This window comes from Triturus cristatus, chromosome 2_1 (assembly GCF_964204655.1).
Source record: "Triturus cristatus chromosome 2_1, aTriCri1.1, whole genome shotgun sequence".
Classification (NCBI taxonomy): Eukaryota; Metazoa; Chordata; class Amphibia; order Caudata; family Salamandridae; genus Triturus; species Triturus cristatus.
The window spans coordinates 38,265,235-38,291,506 of NC_140581.1; the positions used below are offsets into that span (position 1 = coordinate 38,265,235).

Below are 26,272 nucleotides of genomic sequence, written 5' to 3' on the forward strand. Positions count from 1 at the left end.
AGAACTGAACTTCTGACTAGCAGTCCTGTTGAATATTCCCAAAGTTACATGTGCTGTGTGCAGAAACAAACTTCATCTGTCAGCCTCTGAATAACATCCAAGGCCCTTCACCTCTACCTCACACGGTCTCAGTGGGTCCCTTAAAATATAGTTAGTACTGTTTATATTTTCTCACTTTTTTGTGAGCGGAACTATCAGATTGCACGTGTCGTCAGGTTGGCCACATTGTTTTCTGTTGTCCAAGCCACCAACAAAGCCTTGTTAGTTCTGAGTGGCTGCATTGAGCAGGTGATATGGTAAGACCTCTTCAGAGTGACATTACTGGGCGGAATCTTGATTTTACTTGAACACTATCATTTTGTCCTAAGTATTGTTCAGGTTCCTCACTTGCCCAGTTTTGGAATGACGCTTTGCCAACATTCATAGTTTGGTGTTTGTATGCATTCTCACCACACTCTGCCCCCCTCTCAAGGCGCTAAAGGAGGCCAAGAACCTCTGCCAGCAGAGATGTTAACTCCTGTTTGGATGCCATCTTCTGATTATTTGTATCTTTCAGGAAGAAGCAGGCAGTATCTGCTTCTGTGACACATATGGAAAGCGCAAAGAAGCCTTGCTTCTCGCAAGAAAGGACTACAAGTACAAAGCGCTTGATTATGCACCGCTTGCAGCTTTTCAAAACACATAAATAAGTAGCATTGTCATTTACAGTGCCAATTGCTCAAACTCTCGCAAATGCGAGACCTATTGCATTGCAAATGCTTATTATCTATGGACTGCGTGCCCCAGAAAAAGGCTTCTTCCAGGCAGCCAGAACTGGGGTGAATAGCACCTTGCGGAAAGGCAGCAAGGGTTAAGTATTTGCAAAAGAAAGCTGAAAGATTTCAGCCAAGATGAGGATCTTGTTTCAGCCGTGGGCAAGGATAGGTGGCTGCTTCACCTTTAGAATTTTACCTCCTGGAGATAGGTCGACGTAGAGGTCAGTGTCTACATTAAAGGGAGGTGGGAGGTCGCCGGCCTCAGAATCTTCTTTCTTGCACACCCACAGAGTCTCTATTGGGCATTTCCAGGACTTCAGAAGCTGCCATACAATGTATGGTGCCCTTGAGAAATTTGCTTGATACAGATTGTAGAAAGCGACACCTGTGGTTATCTGGTGTTCTTACAGTGCACTTTTTGCCTAAAAACTTGTTTTTATTAAAAACACTGCATCAGAGGATATCATTAATATTTGCCATATCTATACTTTTGCATCTCACCGACCCTTTTGTTGCGATGAATTGATTACGTGACTGTACATCACCGTCACTGCTCGTGAGGTGAATTACTGTACGCTGCAGTGAGTTTTGGATTAGAATAATAACCACCATCATAAACAACGGAGTGAAAAACAACAATTGAAAAGGAGAGATACCCCCACCCTACAGAGCACTTTAGAATGGCACGCCAATTGCAAACATAAGACGCATCCCCCGCCATGCAGTGTCGTCATCAATGATGTCAGTTCAGTTGTCCTCAGTAATGTTATCAATGTCATAGAACATGTCATGAGTGACTTAATGTGGGAGGTCATAAGCAGTGCACGGCTAGAGCGCGGATTATAGTTACTTTATGGCACAATTAATACTCATTTGAGATCACTTATGAATTTAAGGTAGGTTTTAACTAACATTTTTACCTAAAAAAAAGGTCACCTTTATTATTTTCAGTGAAATGTAGTTTTTTGTTTTTTATAATGTAAAGTAATATTTTATCCCCTTAAGTAAATCCAACCACACGTCACACAAGGTCAAAGGCCGTGCATGGCATGGTGTTGACCTCAGGGCCTGGATACACTAAGGCCTGCTTCCAATCCCCCATGGACAGTCAGCTCCACATGCGCACCGCCTTTGGCCGAGCTCAGCATGGGGGATGGCCGTCTAACCTCTCACAGGCAGCCAACTCCATATCCGGCTTCGCCTGCGGCCAGGCCCTGCACCCACGCCCCGCTGCTACCCAACACCACCCCCTGAGTATACTGTGGGGTGTTGGGAGCAGAGTGGAGTTTGGGGGCACACCCTGCGCCCAGGGGTGTGAGCGCAAGGTGGGTGCCGGTTCCTGCTCCCAACTCCTCGCGGGTGTGCAGGGAGCCAAACAGGCCACAACACCAAAATAGAAAAAGTGGGCATATTGGCTTTATGAAGCATATAAACATACATAAAACACATCTCTTTGGCCTTGTAAATGTTATTAATTCACACAGTGCAATGTTTAATGATAAGTGATTGTTTAAAAATAAAGAAAAAATAAAAAAGGCCTCAGAGCCCTTGCAGCCCCCAGTCAGCTCCCCTGCCAGAACCACACTGGGTAATGTTGGGAGCCGGCACCATTTCTTTGCTCTCTGGGTGGGATCAGCATATTTTACTGCGTCCGCAGGGCAGGAACACAGTTCAGTTTTCTGCCTGGGAGAGTGCGGGCACAGTATGCCTACACTTGCGGGGCAGTAAGTACAAGTGTCCATGGGAATGGGTTCCAAGGGACATTGCAGCTGTATTGGACCCTGGGGGAAGAGGTTCCCAGGGCAAATCATTGGCTCTGGAGCGAGTCCCACGCAGGCATCGCTCCCCTTTTGTAATTTGCCAGTCACAGGAGATGGGGTCTTTTTGAAGACTTGCCCCTTCCCTTCATATTAACAAAGCCACCCCAGGGGATGGGGATCCCAGGGCCTGTAAAAGGCTTGGGGAGGGGGCTTGGGGTGGGGAGACTGCATGCCTCTCTCCCTTTTTAGGTCTCACCTGAGCCAGCGCATGCGCTGTCTCAGGTGAGACATTTAGTGAGTGGGCTTTTAAAAGTCCTACCACATGCTTTTGCTGGCCTCAAGCTTGCGGTTACATGCACACCCGCAGCTGCCATCTGGCTTTCTGTCATGGCTCATTAAGCCTTCGCTGTAAAAAACAATGGTTCGGGTGTGGCCAAAAGGTCCAATAATAAAGTGATCCCAAAGAGAGCACTTATGAAAAGAGAGTTGAAGATTAATTACTTTAAAGGAGCAAAATATTTAAGGGCAGGGTCGCACTAAACGCGGACAGCCCAAGCAGCATGACGCTCTGAGCTCCTCTCCCAAGACTTTCCAAATATGAACTGGGATTGACTTTAACTAAACATATTGGCAGCAAATCGTTAAGCGCAACTTATATAGCTGACCCTGCCCTTCAAGTTTACGCACATGTGATATTCTCACGCTCGTACCTTCAGCGAATTAATCTGGGTGAACTCGTCTACCCTCAGCTGTTTCCTGACGCCCTAAATTGCTCTACCTTGCGCTACGAAATATTGCATCAATTCAGCTTGCTCACCCGTTATATGTCCTGATGATGATCTCGAACAGTGGAGATCGAAACGCCGATGACCCGTTACAACAAAACTCTTCCTATTCTATAAAGTTGCTTGAGGAGTTTTACACTATTGTTGTCAATGCGATGCCGTTATTTTAAACTTCACCATCACTCTGCACGTCACGCCTCTTTCACTTATTGTGTGAGCACCTGAATTCTATTGTTGTGGAAATAAATGTTTCACATGAACTGACTTGTGTCCCTATGTACATTATTAATTTTTTTGCTCCTTTAAAGTAATTAATCTTCAACTCTCTATTCATAAGTGCTCTCCTTAGGATCACTTTATTATTGGACCTTTTGGCCACACCCGAACCATTGTTTTTTTACCGCATATTTCACCCTAGGTTCACGTATTGGGGTACCCTTCTTTTTCTTAAAACTCATTAAGCCTTACAGCGCGTGAATCATGCTCCACCGCGTGATCTGCTTTACATAACTTACTTACTTACAAGGGGACTAGATAAACCCACAAGATAATCCTCTCCACGTGCTTAGTGCATTTTATTTGAAAACACGGACATCTGTAGTCTATAATTACATAAGACATCAGAGGTTAAAAACCGGGACTGCCCCGGCTAATCCCAGACGCCGGCTACCCTACAGTGATAAAATTCACACAGCCCACCAGACTTGTAAAGGAGATTTTGGAAACCTTTTGTCTGCGGAACGAGGCACACATCGTTGTCTCTGAGAAAATTAAGGAGGCAATAAAGTCGAAATGGACAGCAATTAACTTCAATTACCGAACTCTTTCTGCAGAGTTTTGCTTTTTGGCAGTGCAGGATGTGAGATTCCCCAGGGGCAGAGGAAAACCGAGCTGATTTTTTAGGTCTCGCCTGAGACAGCGCTTTAGCGCTGCTCTGGCGAGAGCTATAGAAAACGGGGATTTGGAAGTGCAAACGAGTGCTTTTCAGGCCCCCAACTACAGTGCATGTGCGCGGGGCGCGCGCACCATTTGGTAGCCTGCGTGTACATTTCGCGGGCGCTTTGATGTTCTCAGTGAGCCGCGCAGCCACTGCGAACATCAAAGCGGCCGCGAAATGATTACTTTCACTTTAGCGGCCGCACAAATGAAACATACCCTCTAATTCTTCTTTGAGCCACACCTAACCAACCCTTTCATCCTTACAATCTAACGTTCGCACCTACTTGGCAGACAAGGGAACATTAGCACCCCATCTCTACCTCACGTACATGTTTTTTTTAACTAAGGCCATGTGCTATACTTTTGTGATTTAAAATAGGGTTCCCTTTTTTAAAAACTATTTCGGTACTTATATGCACTTTATACTGTAGTATAATCCTACACACTTCACGGCTTATTAACATGCATCCAGGCGTAATTAATTATTGTTTACATTGCTTTGCCGTGCAAAACAAAATGAGCGTTTTGAATCCTACTTTACCAGCATTGCAAGTCTTAACACATCACCCTCCGTTACACATAATTGGCACCATCCCACGCATGCTACAATTTCTAAGAGCAGCCTCTGGTGTTCCTGGTGTGCATCTCTTCTCTGTTCACTGTCCGTGCCCATCGCTTGCAGTTCACTTTAGTGCGCTTTCTTAATGTACACTTTTTAGTGTAGTCTAAACATACACACTTCAAGGCCTCCTAAAATGCACACTGCCGCCGTTATTTACTTAATCCCTTACTCTTTCGCACGCCTTCTCTGGAAATGGAACTTTTATAACATCAACTTGCATAATATGTGTTACACATAATTGGCACCATCGCAGGCCTGCTACAATTTATATGGACAGACTCATGTTTCTTAATGTGCATCTTTTCAGTGTTGACTATAAGTGCACTACAAGTGCGGGACACTTAATGTGCTTCATAAATGTACACTTTTTAGTGGAGTCTAAACTTACGCACTTCACAGCCTACTTACATGCGCACTGCCGCCCTTATTTATTTATTACATCGATTTTCCGTACAGAACAAACAAAGCATTTGAAAGTTAATTTTTCCGGTCATGCAAGCCTTATCGCACCCACCTGCAAAACATGTTTTACGCAGAACTCATCAACCCAGGCGCGCTGCAATGTTTGTGAGCTGTCTCTGGTGATCTCACTGTGCATTTCTCTACCGTTAACTATAAGTGCACCTCCACTGCAGTTCACTTCAGTGCGCTTCCTGTATGTGCACTTTAGTGTAATACAATCCTACGCACTACATACTTCTAATATACAAACTAGCTTTTGCGCTGTGCCTATACATGCTACCATAGCTAGTATAAGCGCCAGCCTTCAACATGTTGTGGATTAAACATCGAAGTGGTGCCTTCCCTTATTTAGACATTTTGGCAAAGCAGCTACTTTAACCGCACTGCTGGCTTCTTTTATTTCTGAGGCCCATCTTCTTTCTTACAGTTCGCTAGGCTGCAGTGTAAGCTCGTACAGTTAGTGTTAATTTCTTTATATACAGGAATAGAATACTGCATGCATTTAAAATAGTGACTACACTTACAGGCTCATATACATCATTGTTTCACACACACGCTACTTTGAAGAGCACTTTGCATTACTTTTTAATTTGCGCACTAAATTTCACTGCGCTTGCAAGTGTGAGATCGATATCACTGTAGATATAGGTGTGATATCACTATTACTGCAGATGTAAGTGTGGAATATCTATTATAGCAAATATTGGTGTGAGATTGCCATCACTGCAGATATTGGTGTGAGATCACTATTGCTGCAAATATAGGTGTCAAATCACAACAAGCATTGGCATAGCCAATAGGTCTCGCCTTTGGGACCTTATAAGTGTTTAGCCATGCAAATGTTGCATAACTAAATACTTATAAGGTCCCAAAAGTGAGACCTATTGGCTATGCCAATGCTTGTTTTGTGTTTGTCTTTTTTCGCCAAGCCCACTGCAGATGCCAACATGTGGTGGACGTTTGAATATGATGCAGTGTGTTTTTACAGTAACAAAAAAACACCACCCTCAGTGCCCCCTCAAAAATGCGCAAAGATCGGCGGCACCATCTGCTCAGGAGTTTGAATTTTGTTCCACATAAACCATGTTAAACTCGGTGTGCACGTGACGGATTTCTGTAAAGAGGTGGGGGCGGGGTGGTTTAAAGTACAGCAGGTGTGTGCGCATGGAAAAGAACTTAGGGAAATTTGGAAAACTGCCATTTGCAAGCATAACAAAGCCAAGTCATTAAAACCACAAATCAACAAGCATTGGCATAGCCAATAGGTCACACCTTTGGGACCTTATAAGTGCTTAGCCATGCAACAGTTGTTGTTGCACCAAGGATATTGTGCTGCGTGACTAAATACTTATAAGGTCCCAAAAGCGAGGCCTATTGGCTATGCCAATGCTTTTTTTTTTTTTTTGCAGCACCTCTGGGCTGTGGCCAACCCCGGGGTGTGGGGTGGGGCGGGTTTTGTTTTTTTATTGTGCGGATGCCTACGTTTTTATTTTGCTGCTGATCCACTGTGAATTTGCTGCAAACGTTAAATATATAGATATCTATATATGTTTTTGGTCCCGGGAGGTACCTCAGGGACCCCTTTCCCCATCAGGCCTGTGGATAGGGGGCAAGGGTATCCCTAGCCTGCCCCCATATATCTTTTTAATCATTTGTCTAGGGCAAGGTTTGGAAAGCAGATTTCATAGAATACTTAGGTATTAAAGTGCTGCATGACACGTTGTTGATGAGCTGGCAGCCAATCAGATCTCATCCTGAGGTCTGCTGGCCCCGTAGATCATCTGCGGCGTGAAATATACAATGATTTTGAGGCTTAACGTCTCCCTCTTTTTCTCGGTTCCCCCATTGACGGAGCACCCTGAAATTTTCAAGGAAGGAGCGGAGGTGGATGTGAATATTTTATGGAAAGTTTTTGAACATTCATCAAACAGTGCCAAAGTTGTTAGCAAACCAAAGATGCTTTTCCTATGGAACTGTGGTCCAAATTATAACGACCCAGTGGCGATATACATCATGTTTTGGTGCTTTTATCGTACAAAACGCAGTGCATAAAAACCCACGGTTGCTTGAGAAATATGGATTTCCTCATCGTAATGACAGTGCCCAAACCACTCTGGAGAGCTATAACATTGTCAGGGCTACTCGGATTATGCAGCATGGAGGACCAAATTAGGCGCCAGGTCATCTAAATTATGCAGCAAATATGCAAATTATGAAGGACATTCTAACAGTTTTTTCATCAATACTAGCTATAAACATGTTTGTGAAGTCTGCAAAATTTGACATTTATGTCACAAATTATGGGGCAAATCTAGTAAATCCATAATTATTCAATAAATGCTGATGCCACAGAATAGTACAACTAGACTAACCCTCCCATTACTTTATCAACAATTTATTCAAAAAGGTACCTCACTCCCTGTGCACAGAAAAAAAACCATATAAAAGGACAGTGTAGGAGTACCACTGGAGTCCCGTGGGGGGCGATTAGCTGATTGAGAGCAGAAACATTGACATCTACTAAGAGAAGACCCCATCATAGGTAAGCAGATGCCCAGGCGTCCCATGATAAGTTATAGGAAATGTAAATCGATGAGGGACTACCTGGTCACAAGTACAAGATCCAAGACATGGTTGGCACAACAAGAGGGATTCAGGAAATGCACTAAGTGCAAAGCCTGCAAGAACGGCGAGAACCTTTCAGTGTTGGTGACACCCTTTAAAAAGAAAATCAAAGTAAGAGGCAACCTAACATGTAGATCTGATTTTGTGGTGTACATCCTTACTTGTCCCTGCAAGAGATCATATGTGAGGAGTACCATTTTACCGGTACATAAGAGAATACTACAGCACATCAGAGCAATCACAAACAAAGACTGAAGGTATCCCATTGCTCGACATTTCGAACACCACCATCAGAGTAACCCTTCAGTTTTAAGATACAGTCTTGTAGCACAAGTTCCCAAGAGAAAAAGAGGAGCAGATAGGGAGAACGAATTACGCAGATTAGAGTCATGGTTTATTTTGGAGATGGATAGCAAAGAACCAATTGGTTTTAATATGGATGAAGAACTCTATACTTGTCATCTTTAATGTATTTATGCAAGGACATGCCTCTTGGAGGGTGCCATTGTAGTAAAGAATGGTTTGAGAAAAATACTACATTGCGATGTAGGTCTATGCAGTTCTTTGTATTTTTTAGAAGGTTGGTTATGTTTGCGAAGACAATAATGTTAAGATTACTTACCGGTAATCCTCATTACTCTTAGTCCCACTCGTCGTTAATTCTCATTACTCTTAGTCCTTGACCCAGTCATAACACATTGAAATATACCTAATGACAGGAAACGCTTCTAGGCTCCACCCACCCTCCTGCCAGGGGCTATAACACTACAGCCAGCACAATGCACTTCCTGACATGCCAAGCACAACAAAGGCCTGAACCAGGGAGGGTGGGTAAGAAATATGAGTAGGTCGAGGACGAGTAGGACTAAGAGTAATGAGAATTACCGGTAAGTTATCATAACATTCCCTCTACGTCCCTCGTCCTTGACCCAATCATAACACATGAGGTATACCAAAGCACCAACCAAGCGAAGGCGTTTGGAACACCACCAGAAAACAAACCAGACAGCACACAGGATGGAAGCACACCATAGTGAAATGTTTAATAACACAACAGAATCAAGGGGGAGCAATAGACTAAACATCACAACCAAAATTCAAACGCTCATCCAGAGTGAAATGCAACCTGTAATGCTTACAAAGGTAGAATCATAAGTCCAGGTTCCAGCACAACAGGGCTCATCCAAAGACACCCCATGAAGGGCAGCTGAGGAAGGCGAAACATCCCTTGTGGAACGGGCCTGCACCAGTGAAGGACAAAGCAAACCAGAGCCCTGATAAGCCAAAGAGATAACGGACTTGATCCAATAACCTAGGGTAAGGCGAGAAGCAGCCTTCCCCCGACCAGCCAACCCAAACTTCACAAACAGACTGTCCGGGGATCAAAAAGCCGCCGACCGGTCCACATACATGGACAAAGCACGATTTACATCAAGAGTGTGCATCAACAACTGAACATCAAGAGAAGAAGGAGAAGGGTAGAAAGAAGGCAAGACAAACTCCTGAGAGGTATGAAACCGTGAATTCACCTTAAGTAAAAACCAGGATTTAAAAACGAGATCACAGCGTTGTCCACAAATCGCAAAAAGGGAGGGAACAGTGCAAAGCTCACCCAACCTCCGAGCTGAGATAATGGCCACCAAAAAATCCACCTTAAAAAACAAGAACTTGAGATCAACAGACAACAAGGGCTCAAAAGGAGAAGATTGGAGAAAACGCAGAACCAGAGAAAGATCCCACAGAGGCACCGAAGAACGAACAATAGGAGCGGAGAGAGAAAAACGCTGGAACAAACGAGATGCCAACAGCCGGTCCGCTTAGGACAAGGATTCCGGATCACAGAAAGCCCGAATAGCATCCCACTAGCCCTTCAGGGTAGACAAAGCTTTAACCCTTATGGAATTAGTCCAAAATAAACTGTAGAATATCAGAGACAGAACAAGAAGTAGAAGATAGACGAAGACCAGAACACCAGGAGTTGAAAGAAGACCAATGCTTAGAATAAGAAGACAACATAGACCTCCTGCGGGTGGCTTGCATCACAGAACTAATGTGGCCAGGCAAACCCCTGCCCCCTAGCTACTGCCGTTCAACCTCCAGACTGCTAAGGTGAGAGGGACCAGCAGGGGAGGTGAGGGAGACCTCAGGGGAGATGGGCATCTCGGCAAGATGCAAGGAGGACCCACCGCTAGACTCAGCAACAAGGGGAACCAGACCATTCCTGGGCCAGTGAGGTAACACTGGCATCCGTTGTCAACACCACAGGGGTGGGGCGGGCTACAACCACATACCTCGGGAGAGATTCGTAGAGTCTTTCAACCACTGCAACGCGGCCACCACCTCCGGACACACAGTGGAACAGTCATGCCCAAAGCGCTGGAATTCCCCACTTGTGGTTGGTAACGCACGCAGCATACACCATAACGTGCGCCATCCACCATGTTGTCGTCTCAGCTTTTTTTCCTGCCCACTCTGCAAATTGTTGGCAGATGACCATAAGTCATAGTAAAAAAATATATACATTTTTGACTGTGGATTTTGTCCGTCAATTTCTTGAGATACTTAATTTCTTACCCCCCCCCCCCCCCCCCCCCATGGCCTTCGGTAGCAACCCTCTGTGATCTCCGAACACATGCTGTGTATGGCATAAACATTTTAATCTTGTGCATTTACTTTTTTGTTTACACACAAATTGCACGTTTGCACACCTGAGCATTGCGCCAATCACCAATATCTGTTTTGTAGCATCCTGCTTGAAAGGGTCATATGACTGATGATAACATTTATGATATGCAAATTTCTTTGTCATCGTTTCAACATGTATTTGTTCTCTAGGCATGTTGGAGTTCTGAACTTTGGTAGATCCCTTTAGTGTCCCTACCCTAGCAAGTAATTAGTGGTTTACTAAACACCGAGGGAACCACTGTTTTTATATGACCCAAGATACTTCGCTGCACCTTGCTCTGTGACAATGGACAAAGAAAACAGAAGAATGTAAGATTACTTGAATATACATAAGAAAAAAAATTGGTTTAAAAGTAATGCTGCAGACAGAGAACTTGATGATTCTTTGGCATTTTAATACACAGTCACACTATATGAGCTTGATCATTGTCCTTATTGTCTCTGCTGAGGTACAGACTTTCAGTAGTCTGTTCAAAAGCCCATTCTAGGCTTCTTCTTTACCTGGTGTTTGGGCAGATCCCTCTTAGAAGATGGATGTGGAGCTCTTGGATGCCATACCTGTGACTCCAGTCTGGCAAAGGACGTCGGCATTGAAGAGCTCCCTTCTTCGAGGGAAAAAGGCCCCAAGTCATCCATAGGCTCGGAATGCGAAAGAACAGAGAAAAAATCCTGGACTGTCTTCCGTCTCTCCCGCGGGATTCCGCGGTGACGTAGCGTCTGTGAGGAGAGAAGCTCCTCAGGTGAAACTGTATCTGAAGGCATCCCTGCCAAGCTTTTCAAAGCACCATCTCCTGGCCTTCCACTAGCTGATGGATGGGATTCTGATATTGAAACATTATTCACTTCACCAGTTAGTGTTTGCAGACGCGTTATAGTTCGCCTGGTGCCCTGCTCTACTGCTTCTAGGAGGCAAGTGTTATCCAAGGAGACATCCTGCCTAACTGAGGAAAGATATGATGTTGGATTCGCAGAAGATTTAAGAATGGAACCTTGGACAGGACTGTTTCTTAAAGTGCATTGGAAAGAATAAGGCTCCTTTTCCGCAACAGTCAAAGGCTCATCTGGCAGTGACAGGTCCGGAGTCTGCGACAGGTCACCATCTGGGAAATCCGAGGGATCACTGAAGTCAAATGGATCAGAGGTGAAGCTGCCAGTAGAGGCAAAGCTACCGGAAAGGCTTTGCTGGCGTCTTGTCCGTTTCAGCCTTCTCCTCTTCTCCCTAAGTGCATTGATTTTTGCATCCTGGTTAAGCCCCAGGTTGTCTTTCCACCATTCATCCCAATTTCCATTCCAGGCTGCTACCAGGCGCTGGCTGAGATTGTCCAACCAGTCTTCAGGGTCCACAGTATCTGGCAAGGGTGCGACTTCCAGAGGTTCTATCCTTTCTTGAAGGATAGTTTGCTGCTCCTTCATAACATCCCGGAGGCACTGCCTTGCCTGCTGGTATATTGGGCGCTCCTCTGCTGATTCACTCAGTTCTTTGGTAGAGAAAAGATTCTTACATTTGAAGCTGGGACGTATTTCCGGATGCTGCTCATCTCGATCCATTTTTTTTTGGTTCCTGAAGAAAGCCTTCGTCCAGCGCTTGCTGAGAGCTTTGGCTGCAGAGCTTAAGCAAGAAAAATGTACAGGTGTTTTGTTTGGGCTATCAGCCATTTTTTCCACAGAGCATGTCTGTGGATTTGTGACATCACTGTAGATCACAGGACTGCAAAGCCCCGGCTCATCTGAAGCAGAACCCACATTGTCAAAGTTGTTAACAACCACTTCAAAGCGTGGAGTTACTGCTTCTAGTTCTATTTCGCCGCCAGCGTGGTCCACGCATCCTGCAGTGCTGGTTCCATTCGTGCACAGGTCTTCAGCAATCGGTGTTGTTGTTGATGGACTGCTGCAGGCACCATCGGCTGCACCAGAATAATCCAAACGCTGACCGTCTGCTGATTGCTCCTCATTGATCAAAGCCTGATAAAACAAATCTCCAGCCTGAGAAAGCTGCATCACCATCAAGGATTTACCGCTTTGCTTTTGAAAAGCAGCAGTAACACCTGTAGAGAGAGACAAAAGAGAAGACCATCTTATTTTCACACTTAAGATTTGACTCAGTGAGAACAGAGTACACGTTTCACATTCTCGCTCACCATTCTGCTGGATATGTAGAATGCTCAGCCCAGGAAGATGCAACGTGGGGACACTTTGCCCACAGTAATGCCCCTATGTACCCAATAATACAGTCATACAATGAATGATATTGTCTCAGCAAATTCTCCAGGCCACAACATTGTTTAACATTATATCACCAGCTAAGTACAGGCAAGAGACTGGAATTGTGCGATTCTGCGGCTGTGCCTTTTTCCACATCATTATAGATTTGCTGTGCTTGCCATGTAATCCATCAGCTGCTCCATAATCGGCAGGTTTATTTAACAAAATAAATGGTTTCAAGCTCAGACGGATCAAAATTACTAAAAAGTTGCAACGTTTGCACTCAGTGGAAGGCCCTTCGCAAATGTTAACGGGTGATCTTTCTGTTGTTTATGTCTGTATTTGGTTGTGAAACTGATACTAATGAGGTGAAAGCTTTGCCCAGACATTATTACCCTGTGTAAAAAGTACAAAATGATATAGTAATGCTAGCAAAAAATGTGCTGCACTATTTGTCTTCTCTTGCCGTAAACTTTTGTCAACCCTGCGGCATCATTTAAGTGGCCCCGAGTTTAGGTAAATACATAATTATAGGTACATACAGTAAAATAAATTCAAGTCAGAAACAGGTTAAGCTAAGATAAATCACAATAGGGGGGTTAAATTAAACATGCATACTTATTTATTACGCGTTTGCAAGACCCACTGTACATTTACTGTAAGGTCAGACTTTGCTCTTAAAAGTCATTTTTTGTTTTCTTTATAATTTTGGCGCTATGCAATAACTCTGCATCAAAGGTTCTAAAAAATTTTTTAATCTCATTTGGGTTTGGCATGGCAAGTTTCATACAGATCCGTCTGGAAGGGTCCAAGCAAGTTCCTTTTCCCATTTCAGTTATCACAGAATTCTTTGTTCTTGTTTACAAGTAAAACATTCTAAATGTAATTACATCAAATGTAGCTCGAAACTACTAATTTACTTAGTGAGCAGCTTCTGCTTGGTTTGGTGTAAATTTGTTTAGTAGTTTTTGAAAATTGTGTTAGAAAATGCGTCTTTGATGGGCATTGAAGGAATACAAAGTTAGAGTTATCTGGTGGATCAAGGATTGCAGATTATCCATAGACAAATTAAATTTGAATAAAGCACCACACAAAGTACAACAAACACATGTGGGCATTTCAGATCCTCCCATAAATAGAGGTCAAAGTTCAGAAGCAAGTAAATGCCCTAAACTTACATATACTTTTTAACTTCCACATACACAAATAAGTACCTTAAAAGTCATAACAATCTTTGAAAAGAATAGTAACTAATACAGGGGACGAAAAAGAAAAAGATTAAATATTGCTATCAAATAATTCATTCATAATCTACAATGTACAGTTCCAAATGTTAATCCTTCATTCTGCGGAAATGATCCATTTGGTAATTTTATATATGCAACGACGTTCCTCTACGGATACAAGTTTGGAGAAATCTTGTGATAAAGAGGAAAACTCTGCTTTAGGTGTAGGCTTGTGTGTATAAAATCATATTTTGTTCGACCAAGGCCCCTTGGGCCACGTATGAAAATATCAACTGAGTTGGGTGCAAGGGGTTCAGGCGCTCATATAGAAATTGCAACAGCAAAAATCCTTCACAAAAAGTGTCTTAGCGGTGCGTTCAGAATGGGGAGATGCACCCTGCTTCCCCAACCATCAATCGGAGATTGAATATTACAATTTACACTGTTCAAAGCACATGCAATTAAAGTTAAATCATAGTATTGTACACTTGAGTAATGTCAAACACAATGATATAGACTCTGTATCTTCTTCGGTATTTGTATTCCATACACTCCTTTTAGCCAACGTATTTCGTCGCTTAGGGGTGTTACCCCTACGACTTACTCAGGGCTTAGCGTATCGAAAATGTTCATAGATCACGACCTCCTGAAGCGTAATGTCTGCTTAAGAGTTCTTGTGTCTGAAATATAGCCGTAAAATCCAAATCCAAAAAAGTAACACCAATCAAATAACAAAGGTTGCTGGTAAGTGCCAATATCGCAACACCAGTAAGTTAGTTCCAAAATCCCTTAGGAGACCGTTAAGCTTCTGTATATTTTGATACCTGCTGCCTTCTTGTCTCAATGCCCGAATACAGGTGACCTGTATTCGGGCATTGAGACAAGAAGGCAGCAGGTATCCCTGTACTTCTGGGACCTGTTCAAAACATACAGGAGCTTAACGGTCTCCTAAGAGATTTTGCGATATTGGCACGTACCAGCAACCTCTGATATTGGATTGGTGTTACTTTTTTGCATTTGGATTTTAGGGATATATTTCAGACACAAGAACTCTTAAGCAGACCTTACGCTTTAGGAGGTCATGACATATGAACATTTTCTATACCCTAAGCCCTGAGGAAGTCGTAGGGTAGACTCCCCTAAGCAACGAAACGCGTTGGCTAAAAGCAGTAGATGGAATAAAAACACTGAAGAAGATACAGAGTCTATATCATTGTGTTTGAGATTACTCAAGTGTACTATACTATGATTTAACTTGAATCTTGTATGAAAATAGCATTTTGTGATTACCAAATAGCGGTTTTAAGAAATCGTTATTTGGTAATCGCAAAACAAAACGGACAGGAAATAGAGATTCCCTAACTGATTTCTAAAAAACTGTAAGCGAAATTAGGGAATCGCTATTTGTAATTGCGGCTCAATTCGTTCCTTTGGGCCGACCCATAAATGAGAATGGTCTTGCATTACCTAAATTGTGATTACCATATTGGTAATCGCAAATTAGGTAATGCAAAGGCAAAGATACCCGGGGGCCTAAGGTCCCCCCGGAAGAGCCGATAAAAAAAAAAAAGTGCACATGTAAGGCACGCTTCATGGCACTTTGAAAAATGCACAAAACTGCATTTTTCAAAGTTTGCCCATGGTTACCATCAACTTGAAGTTGGAATAGTTTCCTAAAAGCACAGTTCGCATTCAGGAAAGACTACTTACATGTGCATTAAGGATTCACAAATTGCTATTCCCTATTTGCATTCGCAATTTAGGTAATCTTTAAAAATTGTGATTAACTAAAATGTGACTACAAAGCTTTTCATACATAAGGAAAGGACATTTTGCATTTGCAAACAGGTGAATTGAGCGATTTGGCACCATTTGCGCATGCGAAATACTTTAATACATGTGGCCCTTAGAAGCAAGAAGTTATTATCTTTAGCAATTCTTTCTTTCAATTGAAAAACATTAAATAACACAATTCTCTTTTTGGTTGCAGATTTGTGCCCTTGATGTTAATAATTAAAAACATGTTCCCAAAACTGAGACACCTTAGAACATGTAAAGAACAAGTTTAGGAGCTCCCTGAAGCAGCTCCAGAAGTAGCGGTCAAGGCTTTAATTGCTGCATCCACAATGTTTGGTGACCAATAAGCATTTGTTGAAATAAGTTTATATTTGTAATCTAGGTGTCGAACTCACTTACAACAAACTCGATCTTGTTTTCCTGACCAATTTTTGTGCCCATACCCAGCCCACGTTTTTAGGACTACCCTTACCTTCCTTGTAATAAGCAAAGCGTCTGTAAAACTCAGAGCTTTGAATAACGTGTGGTTTATAGGATTTACTTAAGTAAAAGGAATTTAACAAAGGATTCATATTCTCCTTTTATGAAGATGAGGCCACTGCCATTTTCAGGAACCATTTAGTCATTGATACCCCTGAAATTCTGTTTCATCCAAGTTCAATTTCACGCAGAGCTCTAAATATTTGGTCTTCCTTCCACACTCGCCTTCTAGTAAATATTCCCAATATCAACCAACTTGGCCATTTAAAAGATTTGTTATTTCTTTTTAAGTAACTGTTGTTCCAAATAGGCAAGGCTTGTTTGAAATCCCCCAAAATATTTGCTTAAAGTTAACTTTTGAAGAGGTTATTGCATTTTAAGACTCAACAATTGTTCTCTTTATCTGTCCCATGCTTTGAAACACACTGTGTTCATGCAATTTGCATGCACCCTGCAAGTCAAGATTTTTACATATAGACCTTTATTAGTTTTCTTTCGTGCAAGTTTACTGTACTCTGTTTTAGCATATGTGCTGATTGATATTTTTTTAAACCGCCAAAAACTCCCCTTGCAGCGCTGTTAGGGACTCACTTCCGGGTCCCGACTGACCACAGGCCCCTCAGGTGGCTAATGCAGATGAGAGCGGAGAATCCAAAACTGCTGAGGGGGTCCATCTCCCTACAGGGAATGGACTTCACGGTGGAACACAGTCCTGGGACAGAACACGCCAACGCAGATGGCCTGTCCCGGTTCTTCCGCCTTAGTGAGGAGAACTCCCAGGAGTGTGGGTAGTTCCCCCTACTTTCAGCTGGAGGGGACATGTGTTAGACATGGCATCTTTTGGCATGTTTTCCCCTGAGTTTTTGCTTTCTGCCCTCCCGGTTTTGACTCTGTTTTTGCTGGTATAACGTTTCTGGGCGCTTTTTGCACTGCTGATCAGTGGTAAAGTGCTGGTGCTCCTGTGGTAATTTGTGTTAAAATTGGATATTCAACGTACTTGTCAGTCCCCAGTAAAAGGCACTGCGGGTGCCGAGGCTTGTAAGTCGACCGCTACTCGTGGGCCTGCAGCATGGATTGTGCCACCCACGTACGAAGCCTGAAAAAGGGATAAGTGAATGAAGTTTGGTATGCCTGAACTCAGCGCCTAAAGACGCAGCCTTTAGCGAGGGTGCCCTTTTCATTCTGAGTTCATAAAGAATACTTTTAGAAAGTGGGTATCATTTTGCTCGGTCATCCCGTGTGCCTCTGATGGAATGTGGATTGCCTGTCTGGGTTTTGGACGACAGATGGCTAGGAAGCAGGGTGGCTCCCGATAGTCTAGGTAGGTCAGGAAAGGGCTAAATAGACCTGTGTTGCAATGGGGGGGGGGGGGGGGGGGTGAGAAGGTGGATATTCATTTGCACATCAAAGGACCTGGTCTGCCTCTGACAAAGCAGTCTCCACCTCCTGCCAGGAATTCACGCCAGAGGAGGCCCGACTGGTTCTTGCCGGACACAGACACCCTCTGCCTGGAAAATCAAAGGATTTTCAAGAAGACTGCACCGAAGAAGAGCCAGAGAGGCTGCTAAAAGGAACGACTGCTTTGCTGCGTGCTTTGCAGGGCTAATCTGCAGTGGCTGCTTCTGTCGTGGGCAGTGAAAGGCCTGGACTGGACTTTCTGCAACCAAATTGGTGAGACTCTCCAAGGGCTTGAGGTAGAGCTTGCCCCCTGTTCACGAAGTCTCAGGAACAGCAAAGACTTCAGGTTCTTCGACCCGCAGCACTGGGGACTGTGTGTTTTGTGCTGCAACCCGAAGAACACCACTTGAAGACGTCTACGACGACTGTTGAACCCATGTCCTGAAGGCACCGCAGAGGGCACCGCCACACCGCAACCCTGGTCTCACCGACGCCTGTTGGTACCGCCACCCAGCCGCTGCTTGCGCTGCGACCTGTGGGCACCGCACTCCGCACCACCTTGCTTCACGCTGAAGCTTTAGCAACGCAGAGGGCACCGCCGCAACGCAACCCTGGTCTCACCGACGACACCTGCTGACGCCATCACCGAGCTGCTGCATGCACCGCGACCTGTGGGCCTGCACTCTGCACCGCCTCGCGACACGTCGATGCCGTGGCCTTCCTGATGCCACCACTTCCTGCCGAGATCAACGCCGCTGCACCGTGGTTCGGGGACACCGCTCGTAAGTTACACGACACACTGCCCTCATCCCACCCCGCAGTCTTGGCCCGCCGACGCCAGTGTCATCGACTCTATTTCGTCAGCCGATGACAGCGCTTCAGCAACGACAACGCCGCTGCTTGCACCGTGACCTGCTAGCACCGTGACGAGCACCGCCTCCATCTCGCACCGTGACCCTGGTCTCACCGACAATGCCATCTGACGCCGCCACCGAGTCGCTGCTCACACCACGGACCTGGGGGCACCGCACACCACACCGCTGCACTTCGCACCGCAGCACCCGACGCCTGTTGGCGACAGCGCTCCGATCCCATCAGAAAGGAGCTCGACCTGCAACGCGAGTGACTTCAAGGGCCCAATTGCCCTGCATCTCTGAAAGGTACTGTTTGCGGGTCTTCCCGACACCGTAGCTGGCCTGCGACCCCACGGTCAGCCAGACTTGTTTTGGGATTTTTGTGTTCACGATGCCGTGGTAGCCCGGACAGAGCTATCCACAAAAGGAACTCTTTTTAATCAACGTATTTTTGAACTGTGATCCTTTTAAGTATAGTATTGTGGATTTTTATCGCTTTTGGTCTGGTCTTAATTATATAAAAATATTGGATATTTTTCTAAACTGTTGTGGTGTCCTTTTGTAGTGCTTACACTGTATTACTGTGGGTTATGTGCAAATGCTTTACACACGGCCTCTAAGATAAGCCTGGCTGCTCGTGCCAAGCTACCAAGAGGGTGAGCAGGGGTTATTTTAGACGTGCAACTCCCTTAACCTGACTATAGTGGTGGTTTTTGCCTGGCTTTGGCCCGCGCCCTAGCCTACTAAAAATCCCATTTCTAACACTGGTTGTCAGCGGGGAGAATTGGACTTGCGTTTGCACTTGACTTACAGTGCACTACTACCACATTGCAGACCATTACGTGCCACATACTGGTTCTTTTTCTTTTTGGACTATTTTTTTTGATCTTCCCAGTTGAACTTTCTACTTCATCATGCCAGAATCAATAGCATCATCCATTGCATCCTTAGAAATTACCATTGAGGAGGAGAGGTTAGAGCTATACACGGTGAGGGAATTGAAATCCCTTTGCAAAATTCACAAAGACCAAGTCAGAGGCCTCACGAGAAAAGACGAGCTACAGAAGGCGCTGAGGGCCTGGGTAGCAGCCAGAGAGGCAAGTGTGAAATCTGGTGATCTGAGTGGGGAGGCGGAGGAGCCTAATACTAATAACGAGCTGTTGGGAGGGGTGGGGGACCTCCCGGTCAGGCAGCAGTAGCCTGTCCCCAGAGGACAGGCAGGAAAGCCAGGAAGTTCGAGTTGGAAAAACTCAGGATGGAAAGTGAGAGGGGAAAATAAAAGAATAGCCATGGAGGAAAGGAAGATGATGTTAGACTATGAAAAGGCTGTCCGGTTTTAGGTTTAAACCTATTATAACAACTGATAAAACCCCACTGAAAGAGAAATAGCCCTCACCAGTGAAAACATATAAACACTGAAAAAACACATGCACAACCACAAACTAAATGCCATTCAAAGAAAGGAAAAAGAGAGTTAAAGAGTAATTTGTTTTCTTCCTGAAGGGGCCAATACAATGTAACTTTGTTATACAAACTAGCAGTAAGAAAGTCTGGGTTAACATTATTCGATTTTAGTTTTGTTGTTTATGGATGCCACTAAAATATTGTTTCTTCTTCCTTTTGTTGTTTTCAGTTTTGTGGTCTCTGGACTAAAGATACAGGGTTTAGAAGCATGTTTTAGGTCTTGTTTAATTATTTTCTGAACTGTAGGGAATCAGGAAATATATTTGATATTTTGGCTGTGTTTAATTATTTCATAAGAATCTTTCCTAATATGTGTCATTATACTTGCCCACAGAGAATGGGTAAAAACCCTTAATACATCAGCCCCCAGTTTCTAGTGAGTCAGTATTGATAGTAGGCGAATTGCCATCACCTCAGGCTTTAAACATTCAATGCAAGATATAGTGACAAGTATGTGTGAAAAGAGCGCTATCACCAAGCATCTGGGATAGTAGTTAAAACATGACACCGGACTTTTGGAAAACACGGAACTCAGTGTCACTTGGAATGCGCAGCAAAAAAAGATTCTTTCCAAGTTCAACAAAGATAGGAGTGATATTGTTTGTATTTGCAGTGATTCAGCTACCTATATTAAAAAGTTGTGTGATGACCTGTCAAAATTGATACCTGAGCTGAAGTGCTTCCCTATAAGAGATCCTTGCCACTTGTTAGATGGGATGCTGAAAACATCTTTACCATCTTCAGAGTAAATGAGGAATACTATTGACTTTTTAGTCCACTCTGGTGCACTGTTTTCTCATGCACAGGAACTAATACGCAAATATTTCTCATTTCGGGCTTTGTGTGGCATCAAAGAAAGAGTCATCCCAACTATGTTCATTAGCGGATGGTTCTCAGTCCAAGGGGCTATGAATGCTATATTATCCATGTGGCAACCGTTCACAGAAGTTTTGCTGAGCGATGGTGCCAAAGGCAAGAAATGTGAGGATCTTTGGTCACATACTGACAGTGATGTGAAAAAAAGTACACTCTACTGCATTCTTAGATTTTTACAGGAAAAATAACAGCTGTAGTGGACATAATAAGAAAACTAGAGTCTGAAAACTCTCTTGTCTGCCAAGTGTTCAGCATAATTGGTGTAGATGTGAAACATCTCCTTGAGAGTAGGCTGAGTGACACCTTTAGCACTGCAACATGTTCCATGTTAGAGTGTTTGTCACTTGGTAAGCAAAGCAATGGTGAAGAGCAATTAAGGAACTTTTTTTTTTTTTTACAATGTATGAGAAATGGCTTGCAATGATGCATAGAAATGTCCCTTCACCACCAATGGCATTTTAAGTCAATGAAACCTCACGGTACTCTGTTCTAGATCCTTCTGTAAAGGAGGAGAATTTCCTCTGTAGTTTCAAAAGTGCTGCTTCATTTTTGACCGCTTCAATAACTCTGAGGGCATAAGCGCCCAGATCAGCGCAAATGTTGCAGAACCTTGCCCTTATGAATCGCAATCTTCAGGTGACCCAGTATTGGCATGGAAAGCTAGGTCAGTGGCCAGAGTAAACAAATTGTGTACTGGCTGTTTCGGCGTTGCTCATCTCAAGTGCCAATATTGAGAGAGCCTTTTCACAGAAGTTTACATGGGAAGGAAAGAGCGAGCGCACATGACAAAAGACTCATTGAAGAAGTATTGTATGGTGTACTTACACTGTCTATATATCATACACTATCAGTGCTGAAAGCAAGCAATAATAAAAGCAAAACGTTCCATAAACACCAGAAAAACACTGTTTCTGTAGTTTTTAATGGCGCGAAAATGTGTAAAAGCTGATAACCACTTTTTTTTTAGGTATTGAAATCACTTGAAAACACTGAAAAAAACGCACCAGAATTTACCAAAAATAGAAACTGAAAACAGGAAAACCCAACTATGAAGTTAAAATGAAGGAGCTGGATCAAGAGAAATGAACCAGCTCAGATGGTGGCAGCAACACGTCAAGACAGACAGACCAAATCATACACATCCCTAAGAAAGTGGCCAGAGAGTTCAAGAAGGGAGATGACATACAGAGGTGGTTTCAGGGTTACGAGGCAGCGATACACATGAACGGGGTCCCTCCGGAGAATTGGGGGGCAGAATTGTGGTCTCTGTTCCCAGAGGAAGCCAGGGATACTTTGACAGCTTTGGGTGAGGGGCATAACCTCACCAAGTTGATATGAAGGAAGCTCTTCTCTCTAGGTATGGTCTCACTCCTGAAAAGTACAGGGATCAGTTTAAGTCCAGGATGAAGTCTGATGCCAACACGAGGCTGGAATGTGTGGATGGGTTTTGTTGATCGTTGGATGGCTGGGTGAAGGGCAGTAATGTGACAGGGGCTCTACAATTTGATTGCGTAGGAGCACCTGTCCAGTCTATGTTTTGCAGATCTGCGCCAGCACCTAGTAGATAGTAAGCTGACTGACCCCAGGAAGCCTGCTATGGAGGCGGACCACTGGGTGGGTACCAGGGTCCATAAGAAAGCATTTGGGGGAGACTCAGCCAAAGGTGGGCAGGGTCCCCAGACGAAAAGTGTGTGGGGGGGGGAGAAGAACAAGGGTAAAACACAGGAGTTCTCGAAAGGGCCCCAAAATAACACCCAGGGTAAAAGTTCCCATCCCCCCGGAGATAAGAAGCCATGGGTCTCGACAGGAAAGCCTGCCAAGACCGGCCCCAGCAAGTTTTTTGCATGTGACAAGGTGGGACACATGAAGGGAGACCCCAGGTGCCCAAAGGGGACACAACCACCCACCGGTGGGCCGCCCATAGAATTGGCGAGCACAGCGCTTGGGGAGGAGGAGGAGTCCCGACAGGAGTGTGGGGACCCCGCAAAAATGACCCTTGTCTCACTAGGGGACAGTGAGGTGGTCCCAGGAGCCCAGGTGCCCCCTAACACCAAGAAATACCGCACCTGGGTGACCATCAACAGGAAAAGGGTAGAGGCTCTCAGGGATACGGGAGCCAGTGTGACCTCAGTTCGGTGTCACCTGGTCCCTGAGACGCAGGTAGTCCCCGGGGCATTCCACCAGGTGATTGCAGTCGACAATTCAGAGGGCCAGTGTCTGGTGGCGTAGGTTTCCTTCAAGTGGAGTGGGGTCTCAGGTCCATTGAGGGTAGTTGTGAGCCCTTCCATGCCTGTCGATTGTCTGCTTGGTAACGACCTGGAGCAGTCCTTATGGAAGGCTGTTGAGCTCAGGTCCCACTTGGAGAAGCTGGGGTTGCCAGACTGGTGACAGCCCCTCAGTGAAACATAAGATTTAACGGTTGGCTGACCGGGTCAAGGCTAGCATCAAAGAGGAAGTCTCGAAGATGTTGGCGTTAGGGGTGGTTGAGCCGTCCAGCAGCCCCTGGGCCAGCCCCGTGATCTTGTTCCAGAAGGCAACGGCGCCCAGTGCCGCCCCGGAACTGCAGTTCTGCATGGACTATCGGGGGCTCAATGCCGTCACACGGACGGACGCACACCTCATCCCCCGAATCGATGAGCTCATCGACCGGTTGGGAGCGGCCAGATTCCAGAGTACATTCAATTTAACGTCAGGGTACTGGCAGATCGCTCTAACCGAGGGGGCCAAAGAAAGATCTGCATTCTCGACCCCCAGATGGGCATTACCAGTTCCCTGTGATGCCCTTCAGCTTGAATGCCCCTGCCACGTTTCAGAGGTTGGTCAATCAGGAGTTGGCCGGGCTGGCAGAATTCAGTGCCGCGTACCTGGACGACATCGCGGTGTTCAGTTCTAGTTGGGATGAACATCTGCTACACCTCAGGGAAGTGTTGAGGGCGCTGCAGACGACAGGCCTCATGATTAAGGCCAGCAAGTGCCAGATCGGGCAGGGGTCAGTGGTGTACTTGGGACACCAGGTAGGGAGCGGCCAGGTGGCGCATCTACAGCCCAAGATTGACACCATCCAGGCTTGGGAGCCCCCCAAGACCCAGACCGAGGTGAGGGCCTTCTTAGGGCTCACGGGATACTACCGGAGGTTTTTTAAGGGGTATGGCACCTCCGTGGCCCCCTTAACGGAACTGACTTCCAAGAAGCAGCCGAAAAAAGTGAACTGGACTGAGTCCTGCCGGAAGGCGTTTGATACCCTGAAGGCCGCCATATGCACGGCCCCCGTGCGCAAGGCACCCGACTTCTCCAAAGAATTTGTCGTGCAGATCGACGCGTCAGAGCATGGAGTGGGAGCGGTGCTTTCACAACTGAACGAAGAGGGCCTAGATCAGCCGGTAGTATTCCTTGGCAGGAGACTAATCCCCAGGGAGCAAAAGGTGGAGTGCCATAGAAAGGGAAGCTTTCGCGGTGGTCTGGGCACTGAAGAAGCTGAGGCTCTACCTGTTTGGGACTCACTTCCGGGTCCAGACTGACCACAGGCCTCTCAGGTGGTTAATGCAGATGAGAGAGGAGAATCCAAAATTGCTGAGGTGGTACATCTCCCTTCAGGGAATGGACTTCACGGTGGGAACACCGTCCTGGGACAGAACACGCCAACGCAGTTGGCCTGTCCCGGTTCTTCCGCCTTAGTGAGGAGAACTCCCAGGAGTGTGGGTAGTTCCCCCTACTTTCAGCTGGAGGGGACATGTGTTAGACTTGGCATCTTTGGCATGTTTCCCCCGAGTTTTTGCTTTCTACCCTCCCGGTTTTGACTCTGTTTTTGCTGGTATAACGTTTCTGGGCGCTTTTTGCACTGCTGATCAGTGGTAAAGTGCTGGTGCTCCTGTGGTAATTTGTGTTAAAATTGGATATTCAATGTACTTGTCAGTCCCCAGTAAAAGGCACTGCGGGTGCCGAGGCTTGTAAGTCGACCGCTACTCGTGGGCCTGCAGCATGGATTGTGCCACCCACGTACATAGCCTGAAAAAGGGATAAGTGAATGAAGTTTGGTATGCCTGAACTCAGCGCCTAAAGACGCAGCCTTTAGCGAGGGTGCCCTTTTCATTCTGAGTTCATAAAGGACACTTTTAGAAAGTGGGTATCATTTTGCTCGGTCATCCCGTGTGCCTCTACTGGAATGTGGATTGCCTGTCTGGGTTTTGGATGACAGATGGCTAGGAAGCAGGGTGGCTCCCGATAGTCTAGGTAGGTCAGGAAAGGGCTAAATAGACCTGGGTTGCGATAGGGCGGAAGAGGGAGGAGATTCCCTTGCACCTCAAAGGACCTGGTCTTCCTCTGACAAAGCAGTCTCCACCTCCTGCCAGGAATTCGCGCCAGAGGAGGCCCGACTGGTTGTTGCCGGACACAGACACCCTCTGCCTGGAAGATCAAAGGATTTTTGTGTACACATACTGGGGCCCAGACCCCTGAACTTTAGAACTCATCTGGATCAAGAAGACTGCACCGAAGAAGAGCCGGAGAAGCTGCTAAAAGGAACTACTGCTTTGCTGCATGCTTTGCAGGGCTAACCTGCAGTGGCTGCTTCTGTCGTGGGCAGTGAAAGGCCTGGACTGGACTTTCTGCAACCAAATTGGTGAGACTCTCCAAGGGCTTGAGGTAGAGCTTGCTCCCTGTTCACAAAGTCTCAGGAACAGCAAAGACATTAGGTTCTTCGACCCGCAGCACTGGGGACTGTGTGTTTTGTGCTGCAACCCAAAGAACACCACTCGACGACATCTACGACGACACTGCCGAACCCGTGTCCTGAAATCACCGCAGAGGGCTCCGCCGCAACACAAGCTTGGTCTCACAGACGACGCCTGTTGGTGCCGCCACCAAGCCGCTGCTTGCACCATGACCTGTGGGCACCGCACTCCGCACCGCCTTGCTTCACGCTGAAGCTTTGGCACTGCAGAGGGCACCGCCGCAACAACGCACCGCGACCCTGGTCTCACCGATGACGCCCGCTGACGCCATCACAGCCGCTGCTCGCACCACATCCTGTGGACCAGCACTCTGCACCGCCTCGCTACAGGATGACGCCGTGGCCTTCCTGACGCCGTCACATCCAACCGAGATCGACGCCGCTGCTTGCACCATGGTTCAGGGGCGCCGCTCGTAAGTTACATGACGCACCGCCCTTATCCCACCCCGCAGCCTTGGCGCACCGACATCGGTATCATCGACTCCAGTTCGTCAGCCGACGACAGCGCTTCAGCAACGACAACGCTGCTGCTTGCACCATGACCTGCTAGTACCGTGACGAGCACCACCTCCATCTTGCACCGCGACCCTGGTCTCACAACGGCGCCACCATC

At 45.8% G+C, this 26,272-nt stretch overlaps 1 protein-coding gene across 6 annotated transcripts in view; it reads right to left on the reverse strand.

Moving 5' to 3' along the window:
* Positions 1–11,007: 11,007 nt before the first annotated feature.
* The window catches only part of TAF1C (TATA-box binding protein associated factor, RNA polymerase I subunit C), a 281,651-nt gene continuing 266,386 nt past the window's right edge, over positions 11,008–26,272 (reverse strand). For all 6 annotated transcript variants that reach the window (XM_085627788.1, XM_085627783.1, XM_085627787.1 and 3 more), the window contains one exon: positions 11,008–12,678. In XM_085627788.1, coding sequence (XP_085483914.1) covers positions 11,105–12,678 — 1,574 coding nt within the window. In that variant the 3' untranslated portion in view covers positions 11,008–11,104. The remainder of the gene's footprint in view (positions 12,679–26,272) is intronic.